Genomic DNA, 17111 nt, shown 5'->3' with positions numbered 1-17111 from the left:
CGCGCTAGCACATCAAGATGGGTAGGTTCCGCTGTCTGACCCTTTGAAAGAAGCTCCCCTCCGTTTTGTTTCTGCCGACGCACGACCCGGCTAGAGCAGGGGCGTTCCCGGTCTAGCCCAGCCTTGGCCGACGCTGCCGTGTTCGGGGCGCTCCCCCCATAATTCCAGGGGACGGCTGGCAGTCTTCGGCTTCACTCTTTGCAGAGCCACGTGTGGGAACTCAAGTGACGTCGGGTGGGCAATTGTTGTGGGTGCCGTTTACAGCTTTGCTTTCCGACCACTTTCAAAGCGTGGATTGGAGACAATATTTTTGTCACCGTTTCAGTATAAAATGAGCCTTCCTGAAAACAAATTGTCTTCGGCTGCTAGCCGTGTGTCAGAGTCATGATGAAAAACAGCGAAAAAGCACCGGGACAAAAAGAAGAGGTTAAGACGTCGGCGCTGCGCGTCATCACCTCTTCTTTTTCTCCCTGCGTTTCTTAAGCCGTTTTTCACTATGAATCTGAATCTGCAGCAACTATTGATTGATTGATTGATTGTGGGGTTTAACGCGCCGACGCAACGCGGGCGATGAGGCGCGCCGTAGTGGAGGTCTCCGGATTAATTTTGACCACCTGGGGATCTTTAACGTGCGCCGAAATGTCGTACACACGGGCGTTTTTGCTTTTCGCCTCCATCAGAAAAGCGGCCGCCACGGCCGGGAATCGAACCCGCGACCTCGTGCTCAGCAGCGCAACGCCTTAGCCACTGAGCCACCGCGGCGGGTAATCTGCAGCAACTAGCCGAACTTGCTATGTGTCAAAACGGGCTGCTCTAAAATGTGCCTAGACATGCATCACTAAAGCTATTTTCAGAAAAGCGTTAAAAAATCTTATTTTCCTGTCGGGGAGACAGACTTCGAGAGCAGTTCGGGTTGACTCGTTTGCGCGCGTCAAACTTTTTTCCTGTCCGCCGTGGAGGCTCAGTGGTTAAGGCGTTGTGCTGCTCAGCACGAGGGCGCGGGTTAGATTCCCGGCCGCGGCTCTTAGGAAGGCGGGCAGCAAAAAAATTCACGTATCTCCACGAAGTGAATCACGACGAGTGGGCGTAGCATGGTGGACCGTTCTTACCGTATATCACTCGTTAAGTGCTTACTGCTGCTAAAACGATTTCCAATCCATACCAATCCAATCCAACCAATTCCAATCCAATGCTCCTCACGCATGCGCAGCACGGCTCTCCAGGAGCCCTCTCTCTCCCCCTCTAACCTTTCGTGAACCTTTTATTTTGTTCTTGTTAGCCTTTTGTGAGCCTTTTGTTCACAGATGTTTTGATTTACACAGGGCTGTGCCGTGAGCACGGACGCCGTACGCCGGCGGACAAGCCTCGGCCTTAAAGTGCTGCACCCCTAAAACGCCCGTGTGTACGAGATGTCGGTGGTCGTAAACATCACCAGGTGGCTACAATTAGTCCGGAGTCCTCCACTACAGCGCGCCTCATCGCCGGCATTGGTCGGCGTGTACAGTGACACCGTGCAGTTTCAACTTGCGTGCCGTGTTAAAAGAGTAAATGCAAGTAGGAGAACATCTAGAAAATGATTGGTTTTGATTGATTGTAGGGTTTAACGCGCCGACGCAGCGCAGGCGATGAGGCGCGCAGTACAAGGGCTCCGGATTAATTTTGACCACCTGGGAATCATTAACAGGCGCTGAAATCACGTACAGACGGGCGTTTTTCTTTTTCGCCACCACCAGAAAGGCGGCCGGCGCTGCCGGGAATCGAACCCACGACCTCGTGCTCAGCAGCGCAATGCCTCTCTAGAAAATGTTGTGGTGCCACAACGTATACGCCGTTTAACACGCAGGCCGGTTAAAAATAGGCGCCAAATTTAAATAGTTAAATGACGTTAAAATTTGTCCCATTAGGCGTGTGCTCCTTGACTGAAATTGTTTGCTGATCCACGCGATTTCGCGATATTGTCAGAGAAAAGCAAGCAGAACAGAAATGCAAGCAGTAAACTGACAGTATTTATTGCTGCTTGTGTTTCTAAAACTAATGACATAAACATAAGCATCAACATCGTATTCATTGAAAGAAACGTTGCAGGAACAATGACAGTTGCACAAAATTTAAATGAAGGGCGTTTATATATTATTCAGTAAAACAAGGCCACCATTTGAACTAATCAAAAATACTGAGCATAAAATTGCTAAACACAGAAAAGAATGTAAGCGCCTCAGTACATGCGCTATACCGAATGTAAAAGTAACCATGCACGAGGACGCTGATCCATGCATAACATACGTGTAAAATATGGTGATGGCAATAGGCCAATCACATCGAGAACACCATGAAAGACTATCAGCGCGGAAGTCAGAAAAAAATATGCCATGGACTGACCAGTGAGGTATGCAAAAAACAACCTTTAAGTGAATCGCATCTGGACACATTAAGCTCTACGCTGCAACTGCGAGCATTTCGACCGCATATGCCTTCTGACCGTTTTACTTCATTGTCCCTTTCGGAGAAAGCTCGCAATCAGGATTCGTGAAGTCCCGAGCGCTAGAGGTCTAAAAATATTTCGTTCTCAAATATGGCTGTCACTGTTTTTTGCAGCTTCCGGAAGTTCGCTTGGTGGGTCACGCCAACAGGTCTTTCATTTCTCCGCTGACGCACGTCCTGCATTTCAAGCATGCGAAAAATCAAAACGCGCACTTCTAGCGGCAAACCCGCCATTGTGTGCAGATCGTCTGGCGTGCCTGGTGCATTCTGTAGCATTTGACACACATTGGTCAGGTAGAGGAAATAGCGCGCAATCAAATCCCTGGTTAGTTTCAGTTCAGATGCAACCTTCTCGGTAGACCAAGCCGTACTGTCGCGTACATAATCCAGGAATCCTGGCATGTGCCGAGCCGAGCCGAACGCTTTAGCCCGCTGGGTAGTGAGAGCGTCGGAACGCGGACGCAGGTCTCGTGGGTTTTGGTATGGGTTTTGGTTTAGGTTTTCCCTTCTAAACCTCTCCATGTCCAGAAGCAACCTTACCGCTTCGGCGAAAAGCATCTGGTTCATTCTTACAATATCGAGCACCTCCGGTAAGTACACGTCTATTTCGTTTCCTACAAGCACTGGAAGTATCTGGTCTATTTCGATGATATGCAGCCCTAGCGGTGAAATCAGATACTCCTTTCCTCCACCGTGCGTCAGTCTAAAGCGGAAAATTGGGCGCAGGCACTCTCTCAACGCCATGGGCAGAAGCCTCAAAAATTCTGCGTTTGCCGCTTCTGACAAACTGTACACGTGAATGTGAAGATCTTGTAGGGTCGTATTTTCCTTGCACATGTACTCGAACCATTTTGGAACTGGCTGTTCTAAGCAAAATCCACTCACAGTGAGTTTACGAATAGATTTGCTACGTGCCACTCCTTCGAACAGAAGAATCGAGGACAAGGAAGAACACTTGTCACCGTAGTTCACAGAGAGCTCGGTAAGGGAAGGACTCAGGCTGCACAATGTAGACAGAGCCACAGCATGGGGAATATCCATGAACGGAACATTGACAGTGAGAGATTGTATCTCATCGCGGGTGTCGTAGTATGAAAAAAGGGCGAGGATACGGCGGAAGTGCTCAATTCGGCCTCGGCTGGGCTCGCGTCCTTGAAAACGCAAAAAAACATTGGTGAACTTGTGGAAGTACATGCCTTGTTCCAAAGCAGCTATCAAAAACGGCAGTTCTTCCGCAAAGTACGCTTTAACCAGAGGGTATAGTACTTTTCCGGATGTTGTATTGCCAGGAGAGTCCGAACGAATCCTCCTCTCTGTTACCCTTAAAACGTCGTTTGCAACTGAAAGCACTTCATTTTCTGGCGTGGGATGAACTAAGCCAACTGCAATGAAGTGGAGCTTCTGGTTGAACTGTAGGGCTTCAACTAAGGGCTCCAGATGTGCATGGTTGAAATCCAGGGGGGAGCACTTGATACAAAGTTTCTCAAGAAATGTTTTGCCTTCACGGTTTTCTGAATGGATGCCATTTGACTCTAGCCCAAATGCAATCGTTTCCGCAGCTACGTCCGTCATAGCGGGAGTTTCAAACGTCAGGCACTCTAGTCCTGTTTCGCTCAGGAACTGCACGAACATGTCCCGACCGACACCAAAACTCTCTTTGGACCTAAAGTCGACGTTTAGCGTCAGTCTTCTCAAAGTGTTGTTTGCCATGCATGACCTGTGGAGAGCACCAAATATACCTAGATTAACAAGCGTCTTTATGTGGAGATCAGTCACTGAAGTGTTGACAGCGAGGGACTCAAATAAAGGCACAAAAAACGCGTAGACTTCCAAACAAAGCTTTCTCAATTGACTGGGTTTGCGGATTAGCTGCTCCAAAACCGCGCCCCTGCTTTCTGGGTGGCCCGCGTTTCGCAGAGAGAGGCTGAACTCTTCAAGGGATGGTAGGTTCATGACCGCTTCGAGGAGCGCTGCCAGGTTTCTGAAAAAAAAAAAAACACGGAAAAATATTATGTGCACCTCGAATGAGTACACTAAAGGCTAAAAGTGAAAAAAAAAAAGACCTGGTTACCGGCTTGTTAATTCCCGACGCTGAAAAACCAATACTGCACAATAAACTAAGGCCGGAAATATAAGGATAGAAGATCGGGTATTTTACAACTGCTCTCGCCATGTTGCTCTAATGTCTGAGCCCGCTTTTTGCGGTATTAGTTTTTAAAGATGATATTCTCCGAATAGAAGCACACCTGCTGGGCTGTCTGGCGAGTACTTCCCATATGTTAAGCGCGACAAAAAACACGGACGGTGGACACAGTGGACAAGATAGGCGTCTGTCCTGTGTCCTTTGCGTTCGCCATTCGCGATTTTTCTTGTACTTGAAACACTGAGAACGATAGTCCCTTTTGTTCTTAAATCAGAACATTTAATTCCGCGTCTATCATTACATTAAGCCGTGCTGCAAAGAGAAAGCAATTTTGGATAGAGTTTATATAGCCTAAACTTTTCCAAACCACTTAATCTGCAACATTGTTCATACGTGTCAGCATTGTTCGGAAAAAAAAAAACGTTAGGCGCACTTGAGGTAATACATTATCATCACCAGCCTATCTACGCCCACTGCAGTGCAAAGGCCTCTCCCATTAATCTCCAATTATCCCGTTCATCTGCTAACTGCGACCAATTTATCCCCGCAAACTTGTGATCTCGTCTGCCCATCTAACTTTCTGCCGCCACCTGCCACGCTTGCCTTCTCTAGGGATACACTGTTACCCTTAATGACCAACGTTATCTTGCCTTCGCATTACATGCCATGCATACGTGCATTTCTTCTTAGTTTCTACTAATATGTGATGAACACGGGTTTTTTCTCTGACCGACTCCGCTCTCTTTTTGTCCCTTAATGTTACACCTAACTTTCGGCCCATTGCTCGCTGAGTCGGCCTCAGCCTTCTCGGCCTTTTAACTAAGATAAAAGTGATGCAGTAATGCACAACTGCAACTAAAGTTTTAATTCGAAATATTAGTTTCCCACACAGAAATACAAATAGAGCTTGCGCGAGCCTTTCGCTCATGGAAGTGTCCCAAGTTCAGCAGTATCCAAAGGTACTGCAGAAGGATCAACATTTGGGCGAGTTGGTACTGGTTATGTATCATCTTGACGAAACAGCGTAAAAAACGGGGACACTACGAGAGAAAGACGACAGGACGACGCTACATGTACTCACAACTATTTTTTAATAAACTGCAACACGCATATATATACTATGTCCCCAAAACCCACGTGCGCTCACAACATGACGCACATCGAGATTATCACTACAAAGGAACACCAACCTCTAAGTCTAAGCATAAATTGTCACATGGGCTCAAAAATGTAGCTGGTAGATTTGGTATAAATGTTTTTTCAGCACCCATTAAGATGAGAAAAATTTGTGGTCGAATCGAAAGGAAATTGGCAGAATCTGATATTGCAGTTAAAAAGAAATGCTCTGTTAAGCACAGGTCCCCTCTAGTCGAGTGTAAAACGGGGGTGGTCTATCAAATTCCGTTTAACGTGGCGACGTATATGTTGGGCAAACCGGTCGCTGCATTAATATAAGATTATTAGAGCACAAAAACTCACTAAAAAACAAGAAAGATTCACATATCACCAGACACTGTTCCGAGCATGGGTGCTTTCCGCTTTTTCATGACACCACCATCCTTTCGGTTCACACTAATCAGATCACTAGGGAAGTTATCGAAGCATTTCACATTAGAAAAAGAGGCGATATCTGCATAAGTGAGCCGTCGATAGCATTACATGAAAAAGAATTATTTCTAGATAAGTCCGTGACTTAGAGGTTGGTGTTCCTTTGTAGTGATAATCTCGTAGAAGAAGGCGAGTCGGAATCTTGGGCAGACAGCCAAAAACTTGTAACCAATATTTGCAGAGACACTTCGAAAATAACAGTGGAACCGAAGGACATTCAAAGAGCGCATCGTATCGGCAGAACCACCGCTGGCAAAATTCGTCCGATAATTGTAAATTTCGCTTCTTATAAAACTAAGGATAATGTGCTATCTAAAGCCTTCACGCTCAAAGGCATAAGCATATCTGAAGATTTCTGTTTCGCAACGCGTTCCGTTCGTCGTGAGCTAATTCGCTTCGCTCGTGAACGGAATGCACCGATTAAATTACGCTACAAAAAACTGATGATTGGAAAGAAGACATACTACTACGACACTGTGCATAAATTGGTGAAAGAGACGACAGAACGGGGTAGCTAGCAAAAGGAAAATATCTGGAACCCTTATCTGCCACATTCACCCCTCCGTAACCCGCCGCAGAATGCCTCTATATCTACTACTGACGTCGCATACTCGATTCTTTATACCAACATTCGTAGCGTTCTTCCCAAGCGCGAAGAACTATCCGCCGTAATCCAATCAGCTGATTGCGATTTCGTCATTCTTAAAGAAACATGGCTTTTATCACATATTGCCGACTCAGAAGTTACTCCGTACTTGCCCGGTTTTGCTCTTTACCGTAGAGACCGCTTACTAAACCGAGGTGGGGCTGTTCTAATTGGAATAAAAAATTCAATTATTCACTTCAAAATAGAATTACAAAGCCCCCTAGAGATAATCTACATAGCTTGCCGAACCCGATCAAACCTCACTATTATCGGAACGTGCTATCGCCCCCCAAGACCAGATGCCGATTTTTGCACGCACTTTAATGGTTCCCTTGATCTTATTCGAAAAAAATATCCCGCAGCAAATTTAATAATATGCGGCGACTTTAACTACCCTACTATTGACTGGTCTAATTAATTCAATGGAACCACTGGGGAGTCCAGCCAATTCCCAGCTACACTTCAAAATTTTCAATTAACGCAAATAATAACCCAAGCTACGAGAAAGACCACGCACACTGCGAACATTCTTCACTTGATCCTCATGTCCGACCCAAGCTGTATCTATCTATATATCTATATATCTATATATCTATATATCTATATCTATCTATCTATATCTATCTATCTATCTATCTATATCTATCTATCTATCTATATCTATCTATCTATCTATCTATATCTATCTCTATCTATCTATATCTATCTATCTATCTCTATCTATCTATATCTATCTATCTATCTATATCTATCTATCTATATCTATCTATCTATATCTATCTATATCTATCTATCTATATCTATCTATCTATATCTATATCTATATATATCTATATCTATATATATATATATATATATATATATATATATATTCAAAACTGAGACGCACGATTTATTACACGCAAATATTGGCCGTCACCGTAGCGTTGCCCAAATCAAACACCAGTTATCGCTTCAGCCGCTAGATACCCACCGAACTAGCGCGCTATTACGCCTTCTCAATAAATACATAGTTAGCAAGAGACCAAACCCGCTGCCTCTTAACGCTCCAGCACGTACGTCACGACGCCTTCATAACAATCAGTTTAACGCGCATTTTTGGCAAGACGTTTGCTTTTGATTCATCAGCATTGCCTCGAGCCATCATGCGCTGGAACGATCTTCCTGACCGTATTGCATCCCTACTTAGTCGTGATAGCTTTACCGAAAATGTGCACCGAAATTTATCTTAGTAGTTGTGTAATGATGTATTGCCAGAATAATATTGTTACTGTTTATGGATGTTTACCCCATGTATTTGAGCATTATCTGTTGCTTTAGGCGCCGCAAAAACCCTGTGCGTCTGTAATAATTGTTTATTAGAAACGTGTATGGCGTGTTTCATTCACGTCTGTAAGATGATTACCCTAACTTTATATTGTGCACTTGTTTCTTGTTTTTCTCCACCATTTGTAGCGCTCTTTAACCTTCTTTACTGAATGCACTTCAATGGACCTGTAAGGTACAATAACTAACTAACTAAATAAATAAATAAATAAATAAAATAAATACACGGCCATGTGTTTCGTAGATGGGATTTCGAATTTCGCATAGGCTCTCATCAAAATTACGGGGCTTTAGGGAAAATATGTTTTAGAATATACTCCCCCTCTTACGAAACACACGCTCGTACAACCATGCAATTGTGTACATAATATCTTTCGAAAACTGGAACCAAAGAAAAGAGTAATGATTTTATTCTAATCCCGGGAAGCCACGCGGTATACATCCATAAGGAGTGGCATTACAAAGTGAAGGTAAAGGTATTAAAGGTAAAATTGGGCAGTTTATTAGCACCTTGCTGCTAATTGACCCGGGGTTAGGGGAACCAAGAGGAAAAATTAAAAGTGTTACTTTCTCTTAAAAACGGGTGGAGGGTGGTCTCAGGCTAAGGATAGCGAGACAAGCATCACGAGATTTGTTTGTGTTTTTTAATGCTTGTCTAAGTGTTTAGGAGCGGCGGCGTTTTGTTGATTTTATTAAAACAGCTACTTAGTTAACCAAGACGGCAGCTGAGTAAACGTTACACTGCAGTGTAGTTGATGTAACAGCATAATTTCTTACTACCAAGACAAGCCTTAAGTCCGTTCGACATTGCGCGTTTTTCGTCTGGGAATGCGGTGCAACGAACATTCGCACTTGCAAAATTTGCAGTGCCTGGAAATGTCGTCTGCATGGCCTGCTGACGTTGCGATTTTCGCACTTCAGAGGTACATTGTTGGCAGACCGAATTGGGTCTGCCACGAGCAAAGCTTGTTGTGATGTTAAAAATAGGTTTTATTGAACTTGCAGGGGAATTTGTTCTAGACTGTTTTCAAGTAAATATTAGTTTATTAGCAGTTTCATTTAAGAATCGCTGGTTATTTTTAAATATACGCACACATAGCCAAGAAGACAAACACAGAAAGCAACAATGGGTTCACTTGTTGTGCGTGCCTAGCAATTTTGGTGTACCTCGGACGGTTCTTATGTACTTCTTCCGAACTGCTCTGATGTCCGCGGCTTGCGCGTACACCGATTAAGCAATGGTTGGAAACGGCGCGCGATATCGTTTTGTGGACACGAAAGTTTGTGTTCGTGTGCATGCGCTTTCGCCGCGCTTTGCAAGCAACGCCATCAGGTTGCTAAGACTGCAAATCGTGATGCCCTGACGTTCACCTAGCTGTGTTCCTACTGGGCGCAAGATTCGGCGCCCCCACCGCCTCCACGCCGCACGAGCAGCGTTCGCCGGGGATACTCGACCGTTCCAAACATTTGCACTTTGCTGCAGCAACGACAAAAGGTCGCTTTGCCACACGAGCGGCGCAAAATTTGCGAATTCGCGGGAAAAAATCGCACCATGTAGAACGGGCGTTACGGCCGTTCTCTCCCGTTGTAGGCCGTGTACGCACAGCCTAGGAGAATTGGGAATGATAGGTTTGTTTCTAAGGCTACTGTATTATATTGACAGGTAAAGAACTTTCCCTACATTATTTCCACTGCCTGAGTGCGTATTTTGTCTAGGACGAAGAATACGACATGAAGTGCCCAACGAAAATGCTACTGCAACCAACCCCTTACTGCTATTTGACCGCAGGGGTGAGCTGCGCCATCGGCGGCCTCGAGCAAATTATGCAAAAGCAAAGGACAATAAAATCCCATGGATTTTACACTTTGCATGAAACCTCGGTGATGCTGATGCCGAGGGGGGGCGGGGACGAACCATAGTACAGCCGATGTAAAAGTCGCTGATGTCCGCACAGGCACAAAAAATACCCCACTACGTTTTAGTTAGTGTTTCTTGAACAATACAGCACCTTTAAATAGTTGGCCAAGGTCAGAGAAATTACGGTCGCATAGCTTAATTTACCACAGCAGGTGGGTGCATTCGGTATGTACATTTGTGATTACTTTTACGTTACTCAACACATCTTGCGTGGTTCCGATCAAGTTTAGCTGATAGACGCCGGTCGGCATGCTCACCTTCCAGACCTGCAGTAATGCGCGATTCCTCGGGCAACACCGACAAAGTTGCTGAGATTTATTGGCGAGGGAGTGCTCATTTTTCGAACTTAGTCTTCCTCAATACTGATGGCCCTTTTAAGTTTGATGTAATTGCTTTTCTGCATATTTATGCGAGCTTATCCTTTCAGTCTGACCCGCACCCGGTCATTGTGCTAGTACGTCTTTAGTGCCAAGCGCGACTACTGTGACTCAGCCCAGAATTTCAAACGCGGACACTTAAGCAGATCAGTCAAGCACACTTAATTCATAGATAGCCAGACATTTGTGATACTTCTCCAAATGGTTTAAATTGCCGTGAACTAAAAACATGGCTTTCGATTTGGTGAGGCCCGTTAGCTTCTAGGGTAGGCACAAATTCGTTAGTCATTTCTTTTTATCCCGTCGGCTCAGAAATAGAACGTGAAGTTGCGAATCGCAATAAAACTGAAAAGGTGGCACAATTCTGCTCGCCCCTTAGGCGAATTTTAACTTTGGTAGCGCAAGTTGCTTACCTGTTCACCATGTGGCACCGCTGAAACGACAGCTTTCGTAGACGTCTGTTGGCGGACACCAGGCTGGGCAGCCCTTGCTCGTCCGATTCGTGGGATAAATATAGCCCGAAGAGGGAAAGTTCCGTGAGCAGAGAGACGATTTCCAGGAATTGACAGAGCCCGAACCCAAGGGGCCCTTCTTCAAAACCTCCGTCTTCGTCATACTCCCTGAGCCAATCTGGCTCTTCACCAGTTCTGCTGGTCTTCACCCCCAGTTCAATGGCCACGTAGCCTCTGTGGAGCTGCCAACCAGCGCAAAATTCCCCCGGAAGAGGTGTGACCGCCGCGAGGTTAAGGCGCAAGGAGGCAATGCAGCGGTGATAGCGAAGCAACCACGTGACAAGGTCCGTTCGTTTGACTTGACTTTCTGCGAAAAAGAAAGCGCACAGAAACGCAGAATACCTCACGGCACTTCGTTATGTTCCACGCAAAAAAAAAAAAAACGCGTATCTCTTGATAGCGCCGTAATTGGTGCATAATTGGCATCTGCCAAACAAAGCTGTTATAATATTCACGTCACCTAGAACTCACAGGTTGGTTGCGTCGAATGCACTGTGTGGGGACAGATCTAAAGCAAGGACGGAATTGGTTTATTCATGGTATACAGTCCCAAGCAAAAAAACGTTGGACGACTATTTAAGTGAGGGACCTGAAGTTTTTTTATACAATGTAAAATCAGGCTTGCCATCGCTTTGTTCCATGTGGAGCTCGGCCGCATGGTAGATTTTGGAGATGTACAGTCATGGACGAATCAAATACGAACCCCGGAAAGCACGGCCGAAGTTACCGGTGGCATCACCTGGCAGCGGCCCTGGACAAGGCACCGGCATGCGCAGTAGAGATGCCAGGAGTGAGCGTGTGTGTCCCACTGCGATTTGTTGCCTTCTCCTGCCGCAAGGGATGTGTTGCCTTCTCCTGTCATGCCGCAAGGGAGCTGAAAACAACTGTTAGCAATGCGGCGCGAGATAACTCTGGCCACTGCGTTCTCGGCGCACACACGAGCGCCCGCTCCCCGTCTTGGCCGGCGTCACCTCGCCGACATAGTTTTGCACGTGAGCGGCAGTAACTCGAGCTTCTAACGATGGACACCTGGGTCATGCCCAAACAGCTTGATTGCAGGGTTTAACGTGACGACGCAACGCAGGCGATGAGCCACGCTGTAGTGGAGGGCTCCGGGTTAATTTTGACCACCTGGGTATCTTCAACGTGCGCCGGAATCTCATACACATGGGCGTTTTTCCTTCTCGCCTCTATCAGAAAAACAGCCCCCCTGCCTGGAATCGAACCCGCGTCGTAGTGCTCCGCAGCACTACGCCTTAGCCACTGAGCCACCGCGGCGGGTTAGAACGGTTGGAGCTGCCTGACTTCCTTAATTTTTGTGAATACTAGAATTCAGCCAGTAAGTATCCGAACCCACACAATGCTTGAAGTTCATATATGTAAGTGGAGAGGAATTCTGGTGGCATATTATTTCCTACAAGCCCGGAATCTGCGAAGTGACTCAGTCATGACTGCATCAAACGAAGGCGTGAACTTGGCGGCCAGCTGTGTGTTCAGTTACCGAGCCGCTGCACCATAAATGCGAAACAATAAGGTGCCATCAGAAATGATGCGGCACAACTTTTTGTTCATCTCCATTTTTGTAATCAGCCTTTATTAAAAAAAAAAACTATGATGAACTCAACGGTAGTCCGTCCGAGAGCGAGCACGCGTTTCCCGCACAGGCACTGGCCGCAGCTGGGAGCAATTACGTGCGACATTGCTCTCAGTATGACCAACACTCGCACTTGCCGGGGCGGGAGTACATCCAGTTCTTTCCGCGCCTTTGTGTCATGGCGAAAAGGCAAGCATGTGAGCGACAAGAGGGCAACATATCGAGTGGTACAGGCACCCTCGCTCCCAACGTCTCTACTGCGCATGCGCGTGTCTTTTCCAGGGCTGCTGCCAGGTGACGCCACCGGTATCTTCGGCCGTGCGTTCCGCAGTCCGTATGTGATTTGTCCGGGAACGTACACGAGAAATTGTTCGAGTAAGTGATTGTATGTGGCTGCCAGAGCTGACAGTAAATATGTCAATAAAATTTAATTTCCCCGTGCTAATTTCGCTCCCGCATATAGTGAGCAGCGTTTTATTGTAATTTGCTTCTAGAATAAAAAAGGAGGCACTCGGATAAAGAGTGGCGAGCCCGTACAAGAAATTATAGTACTTGATTTCCTTCGTACAGGTCTGGCTGTCGCAATGACTCGAATGCACAAGTTTGAGGTCCCATGTTTGCTACCCATACTTCAAGAAGGCGAGACGGATCCACAAAATTGTTGGGAAAGAAGACCATTTCGGAGCGTGGCCAGAAGGGTGTAAATATAGACAGTCAATTGTGGCGGGTAACCTGAGCGGGTGCACTAGAATAATGGGAATATGCAATGGGTTTTTATTTGGAACAAAATATATGCCGGGTAACAATCAAGCAAAATGTTGCCAGACTCCAGCTTCAGCGCTATAAACGCTACCCCTTTTGCCATCGTTTTGTCAAGGACAACTGTGCGAACACCCACGTGATATGACAGATACTGCAAGTAAACGTTATTTTGCGTTTCTCAAGAATGGTTGCTTGCGTTTTAGTGCTTTATCTACCACAGATAATTCTTTTCGTGTCTATTTTATGCGAGTTGTTCGCTTCTGATCAGTAACACGCCTTTGCGTTCTCTACAAGGAGTCCGTTCATGGAGTGGTTGTTAAACCACTACTACTCTATTCAGAAACGGGCCGCATATACAAAATAAATAGCTTACACTTAGAGTTTTCAACTTTAGTTCAAGCAGTTTACGCAACCGCTCTGAAGGTTTCGAAGCTTTACCCTTTTTTTACTTACGGGCTAAAATGGACGTCCCTGCTGTTTCAAGTAACTTAGTTTTTTTTTTTTCGCTGATGAAGGATGGCTTAATGTACAGCCCAATCTTGCTGCAGATAGCATGACAAAAATTTCCCCACAATTTCAGGCAACGGCCAGTGAGCAAGGAACAATTTGCTTGTGATGCCGAATTTTCGTTCTCAAGTTTTGTGGAATCTCATGAAGACTTGAGAAACGAAAACAAGATGAACATTTAGCGTCATGAATGAGCTTAAAGTATGTTTCTATCGCCGTGCAAAAACAGAAAATTACCCATTATTCTTGCCACTTCCAAGCTTTACCTCGGCTAAATGAGCCGTCATCTTTGGTTATACGCATATCAATTTTAGGTGCGAAGCACCTTAAGATTTCGTGATGTCCGTAAACCCGTGCGTTCTCTGGCGTGCGCGGGCATAATGCGGCAAGTCATCTATACCACCCGCGCGCAATCTGGGGAGAGCCCCGCAAACTGCAGTAGCAAAGAGCGCCAATTTTAAAGGGTACAAAACGCAGAAACAAAGCTAAAACCATAAGCGGTCGATGATAATTCGCGGAAAAAGAGCAGTTGCAAGTACAGTTGCAAGTACAGTTGAAACTACAGTGACTACAGAGCTACACGAGAGGGCGCTGCGGTGCAATGCGTTCCGGTGTAAGGGCGTTCCGGAATCAACCGACGACCATCAGGGGAACGTACATAGACCTCGTATTTGCCAACTGCAATCTTGATTGATTGATTGATTCTGGGGTTTAACGCGCCGACGCAACGCAGGCGATGAGGCGCGCCGTAGTGGAGGGCTCCGGATTAATTTTGACCACCTGGGGATCTTTATCGTGCGCCGAAATCTCGTACACACGGGCGTTTTTGCTTTTCGCCTCCATCAGAAAAGCGGCCGCCGCGGCCGGGATTCGAACCCGCGACCTCGTCCAACTGCAATCTAGCCCCGCTCGAAAAACCACTGTCTCTGCACGACAGCGATTTCAAGGCGATGATCGTGAAGGGGAAAGGCAACCCGGAACTCGTCACAACGTACCACCAATACCGTCAATAAAACACTATATATACACTGCACACGTTTGTCTATTCAATAATGCATTTAATGGCGAATAATTCGCGTCAATTCATCCCACGGGCCAATAAAATCACATCTCACGCCATGAATGATGCCACGGTTGTGAAGTACTGGAACGCGAATTGTCGTTGTGCTTGTCATTTACAGTGCATTTACTGCCTCTCAAAATCATTTAAAACTAGGAGTGCATCATCACGCACGGACGATGACGCTCATCACACAGGCAATACACAACTTGCGTCCCAGTGCTTCGCACCCTCGGCATCATTCACGGCGTGGCGATGTGCGATTATTCTATTGTGTTGTGATATAAACTAAACAAAGGCGCTTTCACGTTTCTATATTAAGAGAGCATTGCCGCAGCATGCACCGAATGGCAGCGTTGGTATGCGGAACTTACGTGTTTCCGGTGTGTTCAAGCCATCTATATCCTCTGGCAGCACTGCTTCGGTGGGGTCTTCGCCCACATGTCGAAGCGTGTAAGTGCGCATGTGTAGTTGCGCAATTTCCAGCCCATACGGCACAAGAACCGTGTTCAGCTCCTGCTGACACCGCAGCAGCCAGCAGTCGTTCTGGTCGGTATGCGTGCAGATAGCATTCAGGTCAACCTCTGCCCCAGGGTCCTCGGTGGAGCCAGCAGACGGAGTATCTTTGGGGGATCGAAGTTGCACGATTGAGAAGAAGGCGGCTGTTGGTGTTGGAAAGAGGTTTGGCTGTTTCTCGTGGAGGAATTTACTGAGCTTGTACAGTTCCAAGTTTGCACTTGACGCTGAGGAAGGCTGTCTCCGTGACCGGCTGGGTCCTGCACTGCCTGACGGCCTTGACGTCGCACCTGACGTAGAGGCGCAGGCGGCCCTGGGAAGCATGAGGAAGGATGGCCTGCGAAGAACAAGAGGGAAGTCTTGGCGGCACCCATAGAGTTTCATACTAATATATACTAGAGAGAAGTCTCGCGCTAATTCGAGGGGCCGCCGCCGTGGGTGGCGCCATTGCTGATAGCGACGTTCCTCGCCTACTTTGATAAGATAGTAATATGGCTTCTTTTTTGTCTCGAAGCCAACATCAACAAAAAAAGGGTAACATTTCTTGTTCATCGTGCACGAAGCTTCTACATAATTAATCTTTCTGCAGGTTTAATTTTATAACAACAAAACAAATTTGATGAACCAATCAACCTTCTACAGTAAATATATTGCTTTTTGCATCCAGAGCCAACTTTTCAGCCTGTTCGTGAGCCATACCAAGGACAAGTGGAAAGTGCCTGCGCGGAACATGACGGAACGCTCACCTAAGCGCGGCGCCCGTAGATAGTGGCGCCAGATTTCCCTCCAGTGTATATTAGTGTGAAACTCTATGGCGACTCCGAGGCGGTGGGAACAGACCAAGGCAACACGTGAGGTTTAGGGGCATAAACACAAAGCAATTTTATCAGGTGTGGCGACAGTCGGGCGGGCGCATCAGAGCATAAAATTGGCCAGCGCCCGTATAAATGCTTGGCATTGAAGATACCGAGACAACAGGATAATAGCTGGACACAAATTTAAGAGGGCCTGTCGGCAGCTATTTTTCATGAAGCTTTATGGGCTGAGTTCCGAAAATTCGGGTTTGTAACACTTGGAAACCACACCAGAACCGTTCCTTCGTCATGGCGGACGATGCCTGAAGCTTTCACTTTTCCACAGCAGTGACACAGAAGTGGTTAGGTAGTGTGGAAAATAGGCTTAACTTTGAAGAAGGGGATGAGGGCATTAGCTATGCAGCACCAACTAGCACCAATATAAGCCTACGCAACCGGTTTCAGCTGCCTCGTGTCGACTGGCGTCGTCTGCACACGTTGCACCGAATACACGTAGGGGGTGGGGGTTATGCAGCACCGACATAAAAATTTCGTATTTTTTCGCCGCTGTGAGTACGAGTGCCTACGAGCCCAGTAATCATAGATTGGCACTGTAGTGACACCACCGTCATCATCATCAGAACCACAATCATCATCAGCGTCCGCTTTGCCTCGTGCATAGCCACTGTACTCGTGCCTCGGAGATCGAACGCGACTCAGCAGCCGGGCGCTCACTCGTCTTCGCCGCTCGTTCAAGTTCCCGCCGGGCCTGCTCTTCAAGAAAATGGAGGAAGCCACATTCTCTACTACCGAGTCTGCTTTATACAGCACATCATAGAGGGCAAAATTACTTCTAAAAAGTAATTT

General features: G+C 46.5%; 1 protein-coding gene across 1 annotated transcript in view; it reads right to left on the bottom strand.

Annotated features, from left to right (window-relative positions):
• Positions 1-1993: 1993 nt before the first annotated feature.
• The window catches only part of LOC144142429 (uncharacterized), a 31963-nt gene continuing 16845 nt past the window's right edge, over positions 1994-17111 (bottom strand). The window contains exons 5-7 of the mRNA XM_077673934.1: positions 15309-15787; positions 10913-11318; positions 1994-4462 (exon numbers count right to left, since the gene is read on the bottom strand). Coding sequence (XP_077530060.1) covers positions 2542-4462; positions 10913-11318; positions 15309-15787 — 2806 coding nt within the window. The 3' untranslated portion in view covers positions 1994-2541. The remainder of the gene's footprint in view (positions 4463-10912; positions 11319-15308; positions 15788-17111) is intronic.

The sequence above is a fragment of the Haemaphysalis longicornis genome, unplaced genomic scaffold (genome assembly GCF_048455015.1).
Source record: "Haemaphysalis longicornis isolate Haplotype H1 unplaced genomic scaffold, Haemaphysalis longicornis Haplotype H1 scaffold_6, whole genome shotgun sequence".
In the NCBI taxonomy this organism is placed as follows: domain Eukaryota; kingdom Metazoa; phylum Arthropoda; class Arachnida; order Ixodida; family Ixodidae; genus Haemaphysalis; species Haemaphysalis longicornis.
The sequence above is the reverse complement of the archived record's forward strand: the minus strand, read 5'-3'. Positions and strand labels throughout refer to the sequence as shown.